This window comes from Pelodiscus sinensis, chromosome 10 (genome assembly GCF_049634645.1).
Source record: "Pelodiscus sinensis isolate JC-2024 chromosome 10, ASM4963464v1, whole genome shotgun sequence".
Taxonomy (NCBI): domain Eukaryota; kingdom Metazoa; phylum Chordata; order Testudines; family Trionychidae; genus Pelodiscus; species Pelodiscus sinensis.
In genome coordinates, this window is record NC_134720.1 from 53545394 (window position 1) to 53566600 (window position 21207).

General features: G+C 55.4%; 1 protein-coding gene across 4 annotated transcripts in view; it reads left to right on the forward strand.

Annotated features, from left to right (window-relative positions):
• The window catches only part of CCDC50 (coiled-coil domain containing 50), a 54973-nt gene that overhangs the window by 24864 nt on the left and 8902 nt on the right, over positions 1–21207 (forward strand). For 3 of the 4 annotated variants that reach the window (XR_012906334.1, XM_075938272.1, XM_075938273.1), the window contains exons 4-7: positions 4623–4713; positions 12231–12348; positions 17669–18916; positions 20840–20955. Coding sequence is in view for 3 of the 4 variants with exons in the window: in XM_075938272.1 (XP_075794387.1) it covers positions 4623–4713; positions 12231–12348; positions 17669–18916; positions 20840–20955 (1573 nt within the window). In the remaining variant the exon portion in view is untranslated. The remainder of the gene's footprint in view (positions 1–4622; positions 4714–12230; positions 12349–17668; positions 18917–20839; positions 20956–21207) is intronic. The other variant, XM_075938274.1, reaches the window with a different exon arrangement.

Genomic DNA, 21207 nt, shown 5'->3' on the forward strand with positions numbered 1-21207 from the left:
AAACTGGGGAGTCCTGACCCAAAAGGGAGTTTAGAAAAGAGGAGACTGAGGGGGGATATGATAGAGGTCTATACAATCATGAGTGGTGTGGAGAGGGCCAGTAAAGAAAAGTTATTTATTAGTTCCCATATTAGAAGAACTAGAGGACACCAAATGAAATGAATGGGTAGCAGGTTTAAAACTAATAAAAGAAAGTTCTTCTTCACGCAGCGTGTAGTCAACCTGTGGAACTCCTTGCCAGAGGAGGCTGTGAAGGCTAGGACTATAATAGAGTTTAAAGAGAAGCTGGATAGGTTCATGGAGGTTAGGTCCATAAAAGGCTATTAGCCAGGGGATAAAATGGTGTCCCTGGCCTCTGTTTGTCAGAGGCTGGAGATGGATGGCAGGAGACAAATCGCTTGATCATTGCCTTCGGTCCACCCTCTCTGGGGCACCTGGTGCTGGCCGCTGTCGGCAGACAGGATACTGGGCTAGATGGACCTTTGGTCTGACCCAGTACGGCCGTTCTTATGATGTTATGTACAGGGTGATCACAAGGTTATTTTAGGGGCTCACATTGCTACCCTTACGTCTGTGCTGCTGCCTTCAGAGCTGAGTGGCAGAAGTTGGCCGAATGCCCAGCTCTGAAGGCAGTACCCCGCCTGTAGCAGTAAGGTTGGCAATACCCATACCAGGCCACCCCTACTTCCACACTGCTGCCTTCAGAGCTGGGCTCCCGGCCAGCAGCTGCTGCTCTTCAGCTCTGAAGGTGGCACCATCACCTGCAGCAGCGCAAAAGGAAGGATAGTAGCATTCTCCCTTCCCCCCTTCCCCACACACAATAACCTTGCAATAACTCCTTTTGGGGTCAGAATTCCTACAATTAAACATGACATTTCAGATTTAAAGAGCCGAAATCATGAAATTTACTTTTTTTTTAAACCCCTATGACCCTGAAATTGGCCAAAATGGCCTGTGAAGTTGGTAGGGTCCTAGACATAGTCACATCATTCACAGAGTAAAAGGAATATTCCATCCCAGCCTATCTGTGAAATGGGGATAACCTAGCCACCCACAGCACAGCTGGCTCATGTTTGAAATAGCTCGGAACCTACAAAGACCTGCAACAGTGCCATGCATTTTGACGAACCCCCTCTTACCAGATTTGCAGGTGTCGGCCTGTTTCCCGCTGTGTGTGTTTGTGCCGCTGAGTCGTGCGGAGAGCTGCGTATCTCCTGCCCTTGCGTCCTGTGTCCTGTGCCTTCATGCTCTTCGGAGTTTGTGGAGGCAGATGGTGTTTTGTGAGGCCACCCGATTTCAGCATGTTTCCGCGGAGACTCGCACTTTCCCATGGTGACTCAACTTCTTTGTGGGTTTTTGTCTCGTCGTTTCCCTAACTCGTAGATAAAAATCTCTCCGAGTGAACGCAAGGGTTGCACTTTGTGCCTGGACAAACACAACTCTCTCTCTCTTCCCTCGTTTAACTCCCTGCTCACCCTGCCTAGTTTCGTGTCCCCAAAGCCCTTGGGCTGACCAGAGGAGCAGGGAAGCGGGTGCACAGTTTGACGCTCTTGGGAGGCTGCAAAATTGGAAGTGTCAGAACAGCTGGAGCTTCCTGCTAAAGCTTGGGAAAGCGCTGACATAGCAGCCGCTCCATGCTAGTCTCCTCCAGCCTTTCGGCAACCAGGGCTGTACCACTAAAGGGGAAGGTCGAGGAGTACTAGCTGCCAATGGAGGTGCCCTCTGAGTTCGATTGAGCGGGTCTTTACTAGACCCACTCAATCGAACTCTGGAAGATCGATTGCCGCAGCCTCGATCTTGCCCAGAATGAAACCAGGACGTGAATCTCTTTGTTTTTTATTCTTCTATCTGCTTCTGCTGCCTCTTTCCTGCCTGTGACCATTTAGCCCTGTCTACAGATGACTTCACCGTCACAGCTAACCCAGGAGAATTTCCCTTCGGAAGGGGATTGGGAAATATCGATGCAGGGAAAGGCAATCACCTAAAAAATCAGTATCTTAATAGCCTGCTTTCTGAGGCTTTTGTACAGCCTGCATTTCCTTAGGTAGGAAGAGTTGAGGAAGATAAATGCCAGGACAGACACAGTTGAAAATAGATTTTTTTTTGTTTGTTTCAAGATTTTAATAAGGCATCCCCTCTTTTTACATTAGTTCTCAGAACACTTCCTAACTGTGGGTGGCAGCTTGCATACCCTGCCAGTCCTATGTAAATACGGGTGTTCTCGCACACCTGGCTGCACAATCTGAGCTGGTCTGTAGGTTTGCTTCACGCTGCATTGCTCACACTCCCACACAGCCTCTGTGAAAGGGACCCTCTCGCACGCCTCTTTCGCTTTGTGCCACTCCAGTTAGTGGCCAGAGCGAGTATGAACAGCAGTGGGTCCGTGAAACCCAATTTTTAAAAGTCCTGCAGTGAAAACAGGAGCAGAGATCCATGTAGGATTTTTCGGAACAAAGCCTCGTGGTTCTGAGTCTCCGGAGAAGGGAGACCGTTGGACTTAATGTCCGGGGATACTGAGGCCTGCTGCTTCTGTTGGCAGGCGGGGGCTGGCGTTCACGTACGTTAAAACGGGAAGGTCTTTGTTACACGACTAAGGCGTGCCTCTGTCGTGCGATTAAACGAAATTCCTGGTTGTTGCCAGCCAAGCAATGAAAGAGAAAGTACAAACCGCGGGTGTGATTCAGTGGTAAAGACAGCCCAGTACCTTGCAATGCCCCGGAGGTCTCATCAGGAGCCAGAAAATGCTTTTGTGCTAGAAAGTGCCGTGAGCAGAGGCAGCGGGTTGCTTCCCACGCTCGGTGAAATGCTTAGCTGTGCTCCCGTCCCTCACCCATCTGCCGGAAGGGGGTTTTTCATGGTTAGTCACTGCCTGGCAGTGGCCAATGGGGCCCATCGGGGCTGCTCGGCGGCGGCAGGGGAGAATTGCAGGTGCTCGGTACCTGTCAGGATCTGACCCTGGAGGTTTGGCTCTTCCTGGGCCCAAGCCCTCTGCGGTTTCGCTGAGTTTCTGGTTCAAAGGGATTTCCCATCAGCTCTGTGGGCGCACACACGTGTGTGTTTTGGGGCAGCAGTTTTGCATGGGGGTCACTCGAGACTGCCTGTCCCAGCTCAAGTCAGGTAGGCCCAAGACTTAGCCCAAGCTCCCAGTCTGTGAACAGGACCCTGTGGTCCTTGCTGGCAGCTGGGGGAGTCCCCCTGGGTTGGAGGGCTCCGGGAGGAGAGCCTCACGCCCCCCCCAGTTGTGAATTCCAGCGCTATTGGGGCGGGAGAAGTGGAAAGTGAAGGTGACCGGTGATGCAAGGGCCTCACAGCAGCCTCGTATCGCTGCCAGGGCTGAGCATAACTTCTGAACTTCATTTATCCTCCCTTCTTTCTTACTGGTTCAGGTTCCGTCCTTTGTCTTGCACAGTCAACCTGTGGAACTCCTTGCCAGAGGATGTGGTGAAGGCTAGGACTTACAGGGTTCAAAAAGAGAGAGATTCATGGAGATTAGGTCCCTCAATAATTATTAGCCAGGATGGGTAGGAGTGGTGTCCCTGGCCTCTGTTTGCCTGGAAATGGGTGACTAGGGAGGGATCACGTGATGATTGTCTATTGTGTTTCTCCCCCTCTGGGGCACCTGGCATTGGCCACTGTCGGCAGCCAGGACACTGGGCTGGACGGACCTTTGGTCTGAGCCCGTCTGGCCGTTCTGATGTTCTAATGTCGTCTGCCTTCCCACCTTTTTCTCTGGCTGAGTTCTTCCACCCACACGCACTTGGCCACCGTCTCTGTGCCGCGTGTTTGCAGAGCCACTCGCCCCCTTCCGCCCACGCTGAAACCCCAGCCCGACTGACCTTTCCGGGGGTGTCTAGCTGCCCGCACAACGCGGTGAGAACCGAGCCCTGATCTCTGCGGCCCTCCGCCAAACCTTTTCTCCATCGCTGTGAAATGCCCCTCCCAAGCCCTCCATCTGTCACGCAGGCCCCGAAGCCCGGCGTTCCCTTCCACGCAGGTCTCCCGAGGTCCTCCCGGCCAAGCTAGAAGTAAATCGTGCAGAGAGAACGGGCAAGAGCGCCTCTAAGACGGGGCCTTTTCTAGCCCAGGCTCCGCTGCGACTGCACCCTCCTCCTCCGGCCACGACACGCGGCCGTGCACGCTCGCCTCCGTTGAGACTGCCGCTGCGAAACGCGTTCTCCTCTGTACCTGCAGCGTGCCGCCCGCCCAGCTCCAGAGCCAGTGCCGGCCTCCGCGGCTCGCTCCCGTGCTTCCCCTCCTGTTTGGGAGGAGCCCTCCAGGAGCATCCAGAAAGCAACCACGTTCTCCTTCTTCAGCTCTCTCCTTTGCTGCGAGGCCTGCAAACCCCCTTGATAACGGTTGGCCCACCGCCGGTCGTGCTGGCCAGTGCTGCCCCATTGTCTCCTGGCACTCCCGTGTCTGTCTGTCCCACGTCTGGTTTTCATTGCTGCCGCCCTCTCTCGGTTGTGTGGTTGTACAGCACCTGGCGCGGCGCTGCGGTAACACACAGAACAAAGAATAGCATTGGTGCTGGAGCCCCTCATGCCTTTCTCCTCCTCTCTCGGCCGTCGGGCTGCTGTTCCCGCTCTGCACCGCGTGTAACCGCTTCTCCTTCTGCGTTCCAGAGAGCGGCAGGACTGCGAGATAGCGCAGGAAATCCAGGTGAAATTGGTGATCGAAGCGGAGCAGCGGCGCCGCCAAGAGGAGAAAGACGAGGTAACCCACCGCGACGCGGGGTAATGTCTATTGGCCCTGGCCGGCGGATGCCTGCTCTGCCATTGGCCAAACCAGCGGAGAATGCGTTTGCCTGGCGGGTGTTGGGTTACGCCCAGCTCCGTGTGCAGGGGCACGATGGGAGAGGCAGAGCACGGAGACTCTGTGCAGCTCCTTACGCACGAACGGGGCATCACCGGGCCTTGTGCTCTGGGGGCGGGAGAGCTGTGTAAACCCCCTTGGGCTCCAAGGGTACGTCTAAACTACATGACTCCGTCGACGGAGCCGTGTAGATTTGTTTGTTCGGCAAAGGGAAATGAAGCCGCGATTTGAATAATCGCGGCTTCATTTAAATTTAAATGGCTGCTGCGCTGAGCCGACAAACAGCTGATCAGCTGTTTGTCGGCTCAGCGCGCTAGTCTGGATGCTCCCCTGCCGACATGAAAGCCCTTTATCGACCTCCCCGGTAAACCTCATCCTACGAGGCATAACGGGGAGGTCAATAAAGGGCTTTCAGGTCGGCGCGGGAGCGTCCAGTCTAGCGCGCTGAGCCGACAAGCAGCTGATCAACTGTTTGTCGGCTCAGCGCGGCAGCCATTTACATTTAAATGAAGCCGCGATTATTCAAATCGGGGCTTCATTTCCCTTTGCCGATCAGCCTCATCTACATGGCTCCATCGATGGAGCCATGTAGTTTAGACACACCCCAAGAGTCCTGCACCTTTTGCTCTTTGGGAGGTCATCGCCGCAGAGGGCACCGACCATGGTGCGGTTTCTGGGGGGCCCCCCGGGGTCAGCATTTCTCCCTTTCGACTCTCAGCTCACTGGGAATGGGACTCGGCTGCCGGATCGGACTCCAAAGCACCATCCGGGCCCGTGGCACTAACGAGTTGACCAGACACACACACAAACCGGGGGGCGAAGGCGCAGGAGGGAAACTAGCGCGTGACAGTAACAGACCAAACGAGCAGAGCACAGCCGACCCGTCCCTCCGTGCGCCCCTCTCGGAGACTCACCCTCCCTAGCCGCTTGCCAGGCAGCAATTGGCAATCTGCTTAGAGGGGCCCAAGTGGCCTATTCGCACGGGACTCCGTGTGCAGCCCTGGGAGGTTTGTGGGGCGAAGGCTGGTAGACGAGAGCTAGAGGGTGAGGGGTGGGGGGGTTGTCACACGGGAGGGACCTGAGCCAAGGTGAAATTCACTAAGTGCTGGGTTTGCCGCTAGCCCAGCCGGTGTCAAATCGTTTTTCTCATGACCCGATTGAAGAAATCGTTGATGCGACGACTCAACGTTATGTGACTGGAGTGGGGGCTCCGGGGTGGGGCTGAGGAGGAGCTTTGGGGTCCAGGAGGGGCTCCAGCTTTGCGGGGGCTGGGGTGGGAGACACTCGCCTTGAGCGGCTCTCGGGCAGCGGTGCAGCAGGGGGGCTAAGGCGGCTTCCTGCCTCTCCTGGCACCGCAGACCAGGCTGCCCCAGAAGCAGCCGGCAGCAGGCTCCCAGCCCATGGGAGTGTGGAGCTAGTGCTCGGGGCAGGGGCAGTGCGCAGAGCCCTGTGCGCTCCCCTCCCCCGCACACCTAGGAGCCGGGCCTGCTGCGACTGCTTCTGGGGCGCAGCACAGTCTGGTGCCAGGACAGGCAGGGAGCTGTCTTAGCCCCCCACTGCTCACCCAATCCCCCTGCAGCCACGAGACCCAGGCCTGACGTTCCCGCCCCCACAGCGCTGAGGCACGACCTCTAGTGTGAAAGCCGTTGCTGTAGCGAACTCCTATCCTTGGTCGGGGTTTCTGGGTGCAGGGACTGAGAGATCTGAGTCCTGTTCAGACGCTCTGGATACGTCCTTGAATGTCTTTACAGTGGCATATTTACAGCCTCGTCCCCATACGCTGGAGGGGGCGGCGTTCACGCTGCCACCCTCTGACTTCTGCCGGCGCCAGTGTCCCGTTTAGTCAGCAGGCTCCTTCCAGAGAGAGGCTACCTCTAGACTGCAGCGCTTTCCAGAATACGGGACCCAGAGGTATCCCGGAAAAGCTCTGGCGTGTCCGAGGAACGCGTCCACTTTTCAAAGAAAAGTCAGAAAAGGGGATGCGCTCGTTTGCCTTCCCTGCAGACCTTGTTCTGCGAGGGAGAAGGGATGTGGGGAAAGAGGGGGTTGGTCCGGAATGTGGCGCCGTGTAGACGCGCCCACTTTCGGAAAAGCCTCTTTCCAAAGAAGAGCGGGAGAAGAGACGCCCCTTGCAAACTACGTGCGTCTCTTTTCCCGACTTTTCTTTGTCGTGGAGACGTAGCCAAAGGTGCTTCTCAGCCGGAGGAGAATTGCCGTCCATGACAGGCCTGCGCAACCCGGCGTGCCAAGGCCGAACAGACGCGCCCCTTAGCACGTGCCGAGCTGGGCCCCGATCCTGAACACTGGCCGACCTGGGTAGCACCCTGGGACCTTTCTGAACAGGGCCCTAGCATGGGGCTGCCCGTGTCCGCAGGGGACTGGACTCAACGACCCTCAAGGGCCCTTAAAAGGGGTGAGGAACCTTTTCTGGCTCAGGGGCTGAGGACTCTCAGAAAAATTTGTCGGGGGCCGCACCAAAGTGAGAAGCAAAAAAAAGCCCCTCTCTGAGTTGTCCCCGGCTCAGAAGCAGAAAGACCCTCCCCACATCCCCCTCCCGCACCAGTGTCTAGGGGGCCTGGGCTAGTAGATTCTGTGGGTCCCCCTACCCTCAGGGTGGGGGCCAAAAATGAGGCGCTCAGTGTGGGAGGGGGCAGCCGGGAAGTGGGCTGGGGGTGGGGGGTTGGTGGGTCTGGGAGGGTGGTGAGTGGGCTGGGGGCAGGAGGTGGGTGCAGGAGAGGAGAGGGGTGCAGCAGCGGGCCGGGGGTGGGGGGGTCACAGGGCTAGAGTGTCAGTGCCCCGATCGTGAGGAGGGAGCCTTGGGGACTGGACCCAGGCAAGCGGGGGGCCGGATCCAGTCCCCAGGCCTCAGGTTCCCCTCCCCTGCCTTAAAGCCCTATGTCCTGAGGTAATTCCCACAGGATTCGGGTCTTAGTGCTGTAGCTTGAGTCCCTGGCGCGGTGCCAGACTCGACGCTCCCCCTGCACTCCAGGGTGGATTGTTTACTGAGTGTGTCTGGTGACTCCGGTCACGCTGCTCGTGCGATAACGCCGCACGGGCTCGGTGCGAAGGGCCTGCCAGGCAGCGGGCTGCAGAGGAGCACTTGGTCTACCCGGCCAGTATCCGCTTTCTGAGAGCTGCCCCAGGCCCATAGGCGCTGTGCTCAGGTTGATCTATCGCCGGGCTACCCGGAGCCGAGAGAGGAGGGGTTGTGACTCACCCAGCCGGGCAGAGGGATGTTTCCGTGAACGCCACACGGTGCCCCCAGCTGCCTTGCCAAGGAGACGGGGGTTCAAACCAGCCCTTTTCGGTAAATAATGCAAATCCTACGTTTGAATTTAAACTCCAGCAGTAAGCTCCTCGGTGCCCCAGCAGAAATAGAAGCGTGTCTGGTGTGGTTGATAGGGATGCGGACGGTTACATGGTTCACTGGTTACCCGGTAAGCATTAACCGTACTGGCATGCTTCCTGGGTAACTAATTAACCAGAGGGCCTTGCCAGCGGGAGCAAACAGCCCCTCCAGCCTGGGTGGCCTGGCTGGCAAGACCCCAGCTGCAGCAGGCCGGAGAAGCCCCCAGCCCCTGTGGTTAACTGGTTAACCATTGTAGGCGATTTTCACACCCCTCGATAATGATCGCTGTTTGTAACCACAATACTTTTGCATTGCCCTGTCCTGCCAGCACTTCCTGGGCACACTGACCTGTCAGTCCTCCCAGCCCTCATGGGAAGAGGCCCTCGTCTTCTATTTCTTTATCCTCACAATGGGGACAGAGAGGTGAAGGGACTTGGTCTGGTGTCTCGGTGCATCAGTAGCAGAGCTGGGAGCACGCCAGGCTTCTGACTCACTGGGTCTACAGGCACCGTGTCATCTTGCCTTTCCCTGATGGGCATTTCCAGCAGCTTCCCAGCTACCCCAGGGGTCCAGGCGACCGGCGAGGGAGTTGGGGCTAAGCGTGCGAAGGTGGTTCCTACGGTCTCTCGCACGAGGGACTTTTAGTGCACACAGCAGGGTCCGCAGGCTGGAATTTCCATCCCTTGGGTAAGGTCTATAGACCGGGCGGACAAGCCCTTCGGCTGGCGTTCTCTTCTCGGCTCTCCCAGCGGTTTTGCTGGCGGAGGGGGCTCCAAACGAGGGAGGGAGTTTAGGGGAGAGGCCAGGGAGAGCGCGGTCATGGGGGTTGTATCAGGGTCTTCGCCCGCTGATGCGGAATGGGGGAGGCTGATAGGACCTTGCGTGTCTGTGGCAGCGCTGAGCCATGGGGGCCCCCCCTGTGCTCAAAGCAGACTCACCTGAAGCCGACTTCAAATCAAATGAAACATGGCCCCAAGCCCCCTGCATATAGGGCCAAACAGGAGGCCCCCGGCAGTGACCCACATGCTGGGGAGGCAAAACAGTGAGGTAAAGAGGAAAGTGCTTTGCACTGATGGGAGGTGTGGGGGGGTGGGGGGGGGAGGGTTATATTTTTAATAGCCTCGCTGTAGATCCTGAAAGCCTGGAGCCTAAAAATTCAGTCTCGCCTTCCTTGCTTTGAAAACGAGTGGTCCTGTGTCTCCAGAGGGTACGTCTAGATTACATGCCTCTGCCAACAAAGGCATGTAAAATAGGCTACCCGACATAGTCACTGAAGTGGGGATTTAAATATCCCCGGCTTCATTAACATAAAAATGGCCGCCGCGCTGTGCCGGCTCAGCTGATCGTCGGCACAGCGCGCGAGTCAAGACGCAGATCGGTCGACAGGGGAAGCCTTTGCCTTGTGGAATGAGGTTTACAGGAGCGGTCGACAAAGGCTTCCCTTGTCGACCAATCCGCGTCTTGACTCACGCGCTGTGCCGATGATCAGCTGAGCTGGCACAGCGTGGCGGCCATTTTTATTTTAGTGAAGCTGGGGATATTTAAATCCCTGCTTCAGTGACTTTGTCGGGTAGCCTATTTTACATGCCTCTGTCGGCAGAGGCATGTAGTCTAGACACACCCTTAGAGACTAACCAAAATATAGAGAATCATGAGCTTTCGTGGGCAAAACCCACTTCCTCAGATGAGTTGGAGTGGGAATAACAGAGTCCAAGATAATTAAAAGGGCCGAATGTGTCCCGTGCATAGCTTTTGATGTGGAAATACGGCCACATTAGGTCAGACCAATGGCCCATCCAGCCCAGAGTCCTGTCTTCCCACAGTGGCCAGTGTCAGGTGCCCCAGAGGGAGTGAACAGAACAGGGAATCATCCAGTGATCCCTCCCCTGTCACGCATTTCCAGCCTCTGACAAACAGGCTAAGGGACACCATTCCTACCCAGCCTGGCCAATAGCCATTGATGGACTTAATCTCCTGGCTAATAAGTATTGATGGACCTAGCCTCCATTAATTTATCTAGTTCTTTTTGAACCCTGTTCAAGTCCTGACCTTCACCACATCCTCTGGCAAGGAGTTCCACAGGTTAATTGTGTGCTGTGTGAAGAAAAACCTTCTTTTGTTTGTTTTAAATCTGCTGCCTATTAAATGCAGATGTTAAAAGCAGGAGAAATTGAATAAGGTGCCACAGGACTACTCATTGCTTTTAAAGTTACGGACTAGCATGGTTACACCTTTTGAGATTCTTCCTTTCTTTGGATATTCTGCCTTTTGGGGCTGTGCAAGTGATCACCTTCAAAATCAGCGTTCCACATACTATCCTAGAAACATAGGACTGGCAGAGACCTCTGTAGGTCATGAAGTCCAGTCCCCTGCTCCAAGACAGGGCTAAGTGTATGATCTAGGACATCTCTGACATGGATTTCTCTAACCTGCTCTTAAAAGTCTACAATGACAGAAATGCCACAGTCGTAAGTGATGGAGCCTGACCGGGGACCTTTATCTTATAGCCATTGGGATGGGAATACTCCCCCTTCTATTCCCAAACCCCTTCCCTGCCTCCTACTAAAACACCCTCCCCCTTCAAAAAAACCCCAAATAAACTACTATCACAGAGCTTTAACCCTGGGAAAGGGGGAAGTGTCAGACAGAAATTTTGCTATTGCTTTCAATTTTTTTGTGGACTGCACGCCGATACTATAGTGATGGGTGACAGTACAGAACTGGCATTCTTATCATACAAAATAAGGGGCATTCAGTCAAATGCAAAGGCACCAAATTGAAACACAATAAAAGAAATAGCTGTTGGCATGGTTCATAATTTACCCATGGAACTCACCGCCACAGGAAAATATTGAGCCAAGAGCTTAGTGTAGGAGTCACAAAAGAATTGTTCATTCAGAAAAGTATGGAGATGATTTCCAGACACATTTGATGTCAGGATTTAAAAAAAAAAAAGTGTTTTGGTGAGGGAGGTGAGACCACCGTTTGCAGAGGGGGGAAGCGGGTCGCGAGCGGCTTGTGGGACCAAGGGAGTTGGTGCCCACATTGGGACTCAGAAGCTCCTGGCTTCAGGCCTCCCACGCTTGAAGCTCCTCCGAGTCAACAGTGTGTCAGGGTCACGGCCAACTCTCCACGAGGGCGTCGCGGCACGTCCGGCCACCTCTGCCCGCCCTCGCCCCGGGGAGGTTCCATCCCTTTGGGAACAGGGGGTGGGATTCAGCAGTGGCAGGCAGCCTGACGCCCACGGGGGCAAGGCCACTTGCGTGGCCCATTCTCTGGACTCATGCCTGCGCCTTCCCCACCCAGCCACCGCACCTGCAATTGGCCGCGTCACACAACATCATCCCTCCCCGCCTGCCATTGCTAAAACGGAGCCGTCCCTTCCCAGGCCGGGCTCCCATCCGCTGCGCGAGAGTAGAGCAGCCGAGCGCAGCGGGTGCTGATTCGCTCCCTGGTGCCCCCTGCACGCGTCTTTGTGCCCTGGCAGGAGGAGGTTGTCCGGGGAATCCGGCCTCCCCAAAGCAAAGGTCGGGGGAAAGAGCCGGACAGGCCCCACATCCATTCGGGGCTGTGGAATCCATATTCCTGGAGATATTCCAGAGCAGGTTGGACACACACCTGTCAGGGATGCTCTAGATGGTGCTTGTCCTGCCGTGAGGGCAGGGGACTGGACTTGGTGACCTCGCGAGGTCCCTTCTAGTTCTAGGGTTCTAGGATTCTCTTTGGTGAGAGAGCTGTGAGCCCCGTCCACCAGCAGGTAGGTCCGGCTGTCACTAGACCTCCCCGTGTCTTTGTTTTTCCAGGGGTGAATGGAGGGTAATGCCCTAAATCCCTGGGATGCTGCGAGGGTGAATCCCCTGCCGGCCATGCCCATGGGGACCCTCGGAGGGGGGCCCTTTGGGAACGCGAAGGCTTGTGACGTCCACTGTGCTGTTCGTGTCCATCGCATCCACAGCCGCGACCGGCACGACTGAGCACCTGGAGCTTGGCGATAGTAATAAGCGAGCGGGAGAGAAAATCCCCGGCGTTCTCGGGTTGGGTCATGACCTCGTCTCTCCATCTCCTCTAGGACATTGCCCGCATCCTACAGCAGAAGGAGCTGCAGGAAGAAAAGAAGCGTAAAAAGCACCACCCAGATCCCCCGGGTCTCCCCTTGCAAGAGGACAGTTACTACGCCGAGAACGGAGGTAACTCTCCTTCCCGCGCTGCCGTGCGGGGCTTCTGAGCTAGACTGCCGGGGGCGCTGGGCTTTGGGGCAAGCTCCTTTCTACTGGTCTAGTGAGGTCTGTTAGGGTTTGAACTTGGCTTCTTTGTCTAGCCCTGGGCCAGAATGAGATTGAATCGAGCCCTTCTCCCTGTTTTTATTTTCATTTTCTGTAAAATGGGTCGTAGGGCGGGGAGGGTGTGCGAGTAAAACCCGCCTGTGGCTAAATGTGGCAGACAGCATGGGTCACGAGCGCTGAAAGTGATTTGGACGCTACCGTTTTAAGGACAGTTTCCATTCCGGGCGTGGGCCTATGAAATCCCAGCAGTGGCGTGACGCGTAATAACCGGTCTATGGAGCGGCCTTTCAAACAGAATTGGAACCAGTATATTCAACCGGTCTGACTTACTGAAAACCAGCAGCGCCTCCAGAGAACCGCGTGGCCAAGATTATCCCTCTGGTCTGTTAATTGTGGAAAGAATATAATCGGCCGGGCTGCTTGTCCCTGGGGACCTGCTTTTGCGATCAAACACAGACTCCCGCCAGGTCAGGAGAGAATCGGGATGCTTCATGATTGAACTGCGTGAAAACGGCTCTGCTTTTCGCTGGTGGTGGTTCTTTCTGGCGTTCTCCCTGAAAATGGGTGTGGGAAAAGGACGGGCCAGTGTTGATTCAGGAATTGTACTGTTGAAGATCAGGCTTCTGATTTCTATGCTTCCAATCTGTGTCTGATGATTGCGTGTTTTCTCTACCCTCCCAAGTGAAATATTTAACTACAAATCTGCCAGGCACAAGCTTTAGGGTAGCCAGAAAGTTCGTATCACAAACTAGGTAGGAGCAAACGTGGAAAGGTCAGAATCGGGAGAGTTACTGGGCACAGAATAGTCTCCCAGCGACAGTGATGGTTGTCTGTTTGGAATTAGACGTGACGAGTCCCTGGGGGACGTACTGTCGGGGGATAATTTTGCACCTGCGGGGGTGAGCAGATCGGCTCGATTTCGTAACCCAAGTTAGGGAGGGAAAAGAGCTCCGATTCGCTGAATCCGCATGCTGAGAAGATACGCAGCACCGCGTGTGATGCTCGTGGGGTGTGGGATATCCCAACAAAGGCTGCAGTGTGGAATGGGGACATTTCCCTTCCATTAGACACCAGCTGACATGGTGTCTAGCCACATGATCCAGGCATGGGAGGGGCAAGATAGATGGCCCTTCATCAGCCAGTAATAGGGTCTTTTATTTCTCCTTGTGTTTAGCAACCAGGTAGCACAGGAGTGGGTTCTCTGCAAGCACTGAGAGCACCTGGTGTGTTGTGATCACAAGGTGATAAGGACCCAGTGTTTGTTAATTTGTTTTATCCTCACTTGAGACGGGTTCTAGCTGCACAGTGCTATGATCAGGAACCCAGCTTTCCCTGCATTCAGAATGGGTGAGGGCCTGGGCTTCTCTCTATCCTTAAAAGGAAAACTAAATCCAAAAGAAAACAAATTCTGTCCTGGAAACGTCTGTGCCATGGAAAATATTGCCATGCCCCCCCCCGTTGCTTATTGCTGGTCCCCTAAGAGAGCTCACGGTGTGATTATTGCAGGTTGGCTGGACGCTAACTGCCTGAGAGTCCCTGAAACTATATTTCCCACTCAAGTTGTCTGGCATGGCAGACTCACCCGCGCAGAAACTATCCTTTCCCAGCCGAGCTTCTGCATGGCATGCTGCTCTCCCTTTCCCAGGCGGTTCATTCGTTTGCTTTTCCCGAGTGGTGCAGACATGATTACACTAATCATAAGTGATGCTGGGTTGGAAGCGCTTGATAGCAATGTTCCCTCTAATCTTTTCCATCCACATGTGGAATAAATTGTCCTGTGTGCGCCAAGGCATGTGCACCACCCGTAGAAACAAAAACCAAGCTATGGGCACTCTGTTAATCAGCTAGACGGTGTTTGAATCTCTCTGTACAAGCACCCAGTTTACAGAGAACACTGCTTCTGAGTGTTGTGCAAAAACGGACTCCTTGCTTTCTGCCTCGGCTTTCATTTCTAATCATTGTTCAGTAATTCATCCCGTTTGTTTGGGTTTTTTTAAACCACTGTTCCTGATCCGCAGAACATTCACCATTTGCAGTTGTCCAGGAAAATCTGCCATTTAACGGACCCTGCCACATGCACCCTCTCTGCTCTCGGGTTTTTGATTTTAGAAGATACAGAAACTTTCTAAGCAGTATGATTTAAAGGGGCCCAGTTGTTTTTATCCCCAAATTTGGCTACTAGTAATGGTTAATTGTGCTTTCCTTAAATCAGAACACAGACAACATGCGATTGAACCCTCGTAACATGACCTTAGCTATTACATGCAGACGTTGTAGCCATGTTTGCTCCAGGATATTAGCGAGACAAGGTGAATGAGGTGGTATTTTTCTTTTCAATTGGACCAACATCTGTTGATGAGAGAGGCAAGCTTTTGAGCTTACACAGGGCTCTTCCTCAAGTCTGGGAAAGGTACTCGGAGTATAACAACACTACAGATCAGTGTGGTATAATTTGCATCAGCACAGTCAACCTGCGGAACTCCTTTCCACAGGATGTGGTGAAGACCAGGACTTTAACAGGGTTAAAAAAAGAGCTAGATAGATTCATTGAGGTTAGATCCATCAATGGCTATTAACCATGTGGAAGAAAACAAGTCCTCACTCTGTGTTTGGTAAGCAACAAGTCAGAGATAGTTTATTCGAGTCATTGCAAGGGAAGACTGCAGAAAACAAGTCCTCAGCCAGGATGGGTAGGAGTGGTGTCCCTTGCCTCTGTTGGTCTGGAGATGGGTGACAGGAGAGGGATCACATGCGGATTCCCTGTTGTGTTCCCTCCCTCTGGGGCACCTGCAATTGTCCACTGTCAGCAGACAGGGTACCGGGCTGGATGGACCTTTGGTCTGACCCAGTACGGCCGGTCTTCCGTTCTAACATATCCAGTCCAGCTCCTTGGGGACCTGACCGGTGCCGACCCAGTGTGGCCGTTCTTGTATTCTTATGCATCACTTAGGGGTGTGAATAAACCACACCCCTGAGCGACATACGTTACACCGACCTACGTATCAGTGTGGACAGTGCTGTGTTGGCTGTAGAACTTCTCCCACCGACAGTTACTCCTCTCGCGGAGGTGGAGTTAGGAAGCCAACAGGGAAGCTCATCTTCAGCAGCGTGGCGCTGTGGTGTGCACACAGCCTCCGCGTCACCGCTAAATACAAGGCTGAGCCGATGGTCTCACGTTGCTTGCGAACACATTTCACGGCGACGTGGCCAGTGACACCAGACAATCCTTGCACTCTTGGGTGGCCTCACACAACAATATTCCAATACTGTCCACACCAGCGCTTTGGTGGCTGAAACATGTCGGTCACAGGGGTAGGCTGCCCAGCAAACATGGATGCTAGTGCAGACTTAGCCTTAGACTCATGGACTGAATAAAGACCCGGGATTTATGGGTTATTGCAACCTGTAATTACTAATTATTCCCTCCCCCCAGGTTTTTTTCCCCTCGACCTCTCTCCAGTAACAGGAAGGAGACGTGGCTAGTTCACCTGGAATGGGCTCTTGGAAAGCATGTTAAGCAATTTGTTCCACTTCCTATTCACCTGGGACACTCTGTACGTCTACACTGGAGTAAAAGACCCAGGGCCCGGCTGTTGCTGGCCCAGGGCAGTGGTTTGGGCGGGGGGGGTCTAAAAATTGCTTTGTAGATGATTAGCCCAGGAGGCCAGAGACCAGGTGTAGGTCCCAGAGCCAACCCTGAACCGTCCACGGAGCCAGGCCATCTAGAGGGACTTCTTTGCATTGTAAACACATGCTCCGAATACATTTCCCAGACCGGGAGAGGAGCTCTACCCAGCTTGAAAGCTTGTCTCTCGCCCACAAAAGTTGGTCCAAGAAAAGAGACCACCTCACCCGCCTTGTCTGTCTTTGCTTTTATGATCTTTTGTGCCAGCTTCCCAGGAGTACTGGCATCAGTGGGGCAATCTCTGCATTCCATTTAGCAGGTCTTTCCTAGACTCGCTAAATCAAGCGCCAGAAGATCGACCACCGCAGCCTTACAATCCGTCTAGACTATAGGCTTTTGTCGACAGGGGTTTTGTCGACAGATACTGTCGACAAAGCTTCTGTCGACAAAGAGCTTCTAGACTACATCCAGTTCTGTCGGCAAAGCAAGCCGCTTTGTCGACATGAGAGTGTAGACGCAAAGGACAGTGTAGATACAATAACGGCTTCTGTTGACAGAACTCTGTCAACAAAAGACGCTATTCCTCGTAGAATGAGGTTTACCGCCATTGACAAAACTGCTGAGTTCTGTCAACGTTATGTCGACAGAACTCAGGGGCAGGTATAGTTTTATGGACAAAAGTCCACTTTTGTCAACAAAACCCTGTAGTGTAGACACACGCTTAAGAGACTAGATTTTAATTCTCTAATGAGGGAACTAAAGCCAGCTGATTGCCTGCTTTCTGATTCAGCAATAGGGTTGTTAACTCCTCTTGACTTTTCATGCCCAGCGCTCACAGACCATTGTAAAGGGTGAGCTTATCAAACAGCAGAATTGGCCTGCCTCCAAGCTGCCTTAATTCACAGCTTGGAGCTTTATTCCCCCCACTTGAAAACACACAGCGATGGTGCTTTTCCCCCTTTGCCGAACTCTTTAGAGCAAACACAAGGCCCGAGACCTGCTCTGCCTCTGCTCAGCACCGACACCGAAGCCAAAACGTTTCTGGAGGCCTGAGTGCATTTTGGCTTCTTATTCCCTTCCCCCTCCTTCCGCCCCTCTCCATTGCCAAACTGGTTCTGGGTGGGCCCAGGAGCCATCGGAAGTGAAGAGACACCATGAAACGGGCCCTTTGTCAGCCCGGCCAGCAGCGAGAGAGTCCCCCCGCCCTCGCCATTTCGCGAGGTGCCCAGCCGATTTTCCTCAGAGGCTCAGGCATTCGATGAGGATTCAGGTGACTGGGTGCTTACCCCACCAAACCTGCACCATGTTCGTCCCTTGTCCACCGCTTCCTCCTCCTGCCCTAGGAGCGCGTCTAGTGTAGCGGCTAGATTAGGGCCCCGCTGTGCTGTGTAACTCCAGCTGCCCGCCTGGGCCGCAGCCTCCCACTGCGGCCCTGCGTGTTTTGTGCTGCCATCTTCCCCGTGTCGGTGGGGCGCTGTCTTCTCCTCTTGGCCCACACCGAGCTGCTGCCGCAGAGTGAGCCCCCCCCCCGCATTGCCATGGTCTTGTGTGTCACTAACCGTCTTCGTTGTTTGTCCCGCCCGCCCCCCCGTCGCCCAGGCCACCCGCGGGGCCGCTCCAGAGAGCAGGTTTCCGAGCACGCACGGCCCCGCAGGGCCCGGAGCGGTGACCGGCGCGCCTGTGAGCAGAGAGACCCCCAAAGAGCATCCCTGGCGCTGTCGGATAACGCCACGGAGCATCAGCGCCCTGCTCCCCAGAGCTCTCCTCAGCAGAGCGAGGCCAGGGGCGGCCAGCAACGCAGCAGAGAGCGGCGGAAACCCGCCAGCCAGGAGAGGCCTCAGAGACCTCCCAGCCTCAATCTGGACAGGACAGTTGACGATCAGGCCTTGGAGCGGCCAGAAAGGAAACCAGCTGGCCGGGAGAAGCCTCGGGGACCTCCCAGCCTCGATCTGGACACACCGAATGACGATCAGGCCTTGGAGCGGCAGGAAAGGAAACCAGCTGGCCGGGAGAAGCCTCGGAGACCTCCCAGCCTCGATCTGGACACACCGAATGACGATCAGGCCTTGGAGCGGCAGGAAAGGAAACCAGCTGGCCGGGAGAAGCCTCGGAGACCTCCCAGCCTCGATCTGGACACACCGAATGACGATCAGGCCTTGGAGCGGCAGGAAAGGAAACCAGCTGGCCGGGAGAAGCCTCGGAGACCTCCCAGCCTCGATCTGGACACACCGAATGACGATCAGGCCCGGGAGCAGCCGGAAAGGAAACCAGCTAGCCGGGAGAAGCCTCGGAGACCTCCCAGCCTCGATCTGGACAGGACAGTTGACGATCAGGCCTTGGAGCGGCAGGAAAGGAAACCAGCTAGCCGGGAGAACCCTCGGGGACCTCCCAGCCGGGATGCGGGACCCGAGGCCGGCCGTGCGACCTGGGAGCACAAAGAAAGCAAGCCATTGAGCCAGGAGAGGCCCCGGAGGCCGCCTGCTCTTCAGCTGGACCTGGAGAGCGATCCAGGAGCCTGGGGCCATAGCAGAGGCCAGCAGAAGAGAGAGAAGAAACCCTTGGGCAAAGCGAGACCCCGCCCAGCTCCCAGTCCTGATCTGGAGGCCGCCTGGGAGCCCAGCAGCAGCCCCTTATCAAATCCAGAAAACCCCAGGTCCCGCCGCCACGACCGTCTGTCCCCAGGCGGGCCTTGTGACGCGAGGCTCCGTGAGGCAGAGGAATTGCCCAGGCACGAGCCTCGGAGGGGTGAGGAGAGGGATTACCACAGAGCCGGACACGGGCCAAGCACTTCTCCCTCCCCTCACGCCGAGAGCTGGGACAAGGACAGAGACCGCCTCCGAGACCCAGGTAACTGGCAAGGGGGCTGCGGGAAGGCTGCACGGTGTGAGCCTGGGTTGTGTTGGGTGGCCCTGGTTCTTCTCGAGGCCTTGTCCGGAAGATGGTCTGGGCCCCTCTGCGGCCCACCAGCTGGTTTCCTAGGCGTGCGTTAGAAAGGCCATGGGGAAGCCCCCGATTTCGTGCTAGTTCTGCATCGCCTCTTCGGACGCAACGGTGATCGGAGCTGGCCCGGGAGCTAGACTGCAAGTGGCCTTCACGGGTCTCCCCTCCTGGCCTCTGAACGTGGAGGCTTTCCGGGGTAGGCTCGTGGGCGGGTGAAAAGCAATTGCCATAGAAAGGGGGTTTGGTGGAAACCGCCTTTTAGTAAGGACACTAATCACCGTCGGCGCATTCCCTGCACCAAGACGGTGTGGGGCCAGCTGGCAAACTCGACCGTGTGGGGCCTGATCCTGCCCTCGTAGGCTGAATAGGGAGGCAAGTCCCTGTCCCCCAGAGGGAGGGGGGCGGTCTCTTTGGGGACTGTTTTCAACAGCGCCCAGCCCCCCATAGCCCCCACTGTCCCCTGGGGCCCCAGCTACCTCCGTCAGGAGCTCTTGGGGGTGAAAGTCCCGCTGGGTGGGTGTGGAGATGCCTGAATGGGAGCCCAGGGGACGGAGCTATTGTACAACCCAGCCAAATGGGAAGAGCCAAAGAGGGAGAATTTCTCTTTTTAAAGAGCCACGTGTCTCCTGGCTCCTTCTGCAGGCAGCTGGGGAGCATTTGAAAATCCAGATATGCCTGGGGAGCATGAGCACTTACTTCAACACATCTGTTCAAGACAGAAGCCAGGCGTTTGGAGGGGTCGGGGGGCTAGTATCAGCCCACCTTAGTGGGCACCTAACTGGCCTTTTTGGCCACTCCCCTCTCGGGAAGGTGGAGGGCCCGACTTTACCCACCTCGCAGGGGGCGGAGCTTACGCTCTTCTCCACTCTCCTGCCGAGGTTTGTGCGGGGAGGGCTCGGAAAGGTAACGTGTGTGTATCAAGGGTCACCGCCCTCCTCTGGGGGCCCCGGCATAGCCGCCCACTGCACGTACAGTGACTAGGGCGATTCAAAGAGCCAAGCTATATGCGGAGCGGCTCCTTGCCTCTTCCCTGGGCCCTGATTATCGCGGGTCCCTGCTGCTTCCCGTGGGCAGGAGCAATATGGGAAGGACTGTCTCTCCATTCGATCCGTTCAGCTTAACGAAGGGAAGGCCAAGGAGTGACTTGGTTACAGACTATAACCGTCTACGTGGGGAACAGCTATTTGAGGAGGGGCTTTTCGGTCCAGTGGACAGAGGGATAAGGCGATCCAGTGCATGGAAGTGGGAGCCAGACAAATTCAACAGAAAATAAGGTGTGAATGTTTAATGGTCAGAGGTGTGAATGTTTAGCTCTCAGAGGTGTGAATGTTTAATGGTCAGAGGTGTGAATGTTTAGCTCTCAGAGGTGTGAATGTTTAATGGTCAGAGGTGTGAATGTTTAGCTCTCAGAGGTGTGAATGTTTAATGGTCAGAGGTGTGAATGTTTAGCTCTCAGAGGTGTGAATGTTTAATGGTCAGAGGTGTGAATGTTTAGCCCTCAGAGGTGTGAATGTTTAATGGTCAGAGGTGTGAATGTTTAGCTCTCAGAGGTGTGAATGGTTAGCGCTCAGAGGTGTGAATGGTTAGCGCTCAGAGGTGTGAATGTTTAGTGCTCAGAGGTGTGAATGTTTAGCGCTGTCCCTGGCTGGTTTTGCAGAGTCCACCATCTCAGGGAGGCTGTTCCTGCATCGCTGTCTCCAGTAGTGGGCCCCCCCTGGGCCAGGACCACCTGGGAAAGCAACCTGGTGCCGTTAGGGGTGTGTGTGTGGGGGGGTCCCATTCAGAGCTGCTGGGGCCCGGAGGGGTTTGATTTCTCCCCTGGCTTTGCAGGAATGCGGTTGAGGGGCACTCAGGAGGCGGTGTATGCCAAGCCCCGAGTGGCTTTCCGGGACCAGGAGCTGACCGATGCCGAGATCGCGAGGAAGCTGCAAGAGGAAGAGCTTCTGGTGAGCAGAGCGGGCCGCGCGTGGCTGACGAGTGACGGGGGAACGAACCCTCGGCCAGCGTCGGCTGCAATTGCAAACTGACGTGCGGCTGGCGCGTCGGGGCAGTTTCTTAAAGGCTGGCCCGAGGGGGGTTAAAAGCCGGTCTCCACGCGGGCGCTTTGGGTCCTGTGCCAGACCTTGCGACAGGACCTCGCGCAGGGATCGCGCACTCCCCGCACGCTGGCAGGGACCGTAACGGCCGAGCAGGCTTCT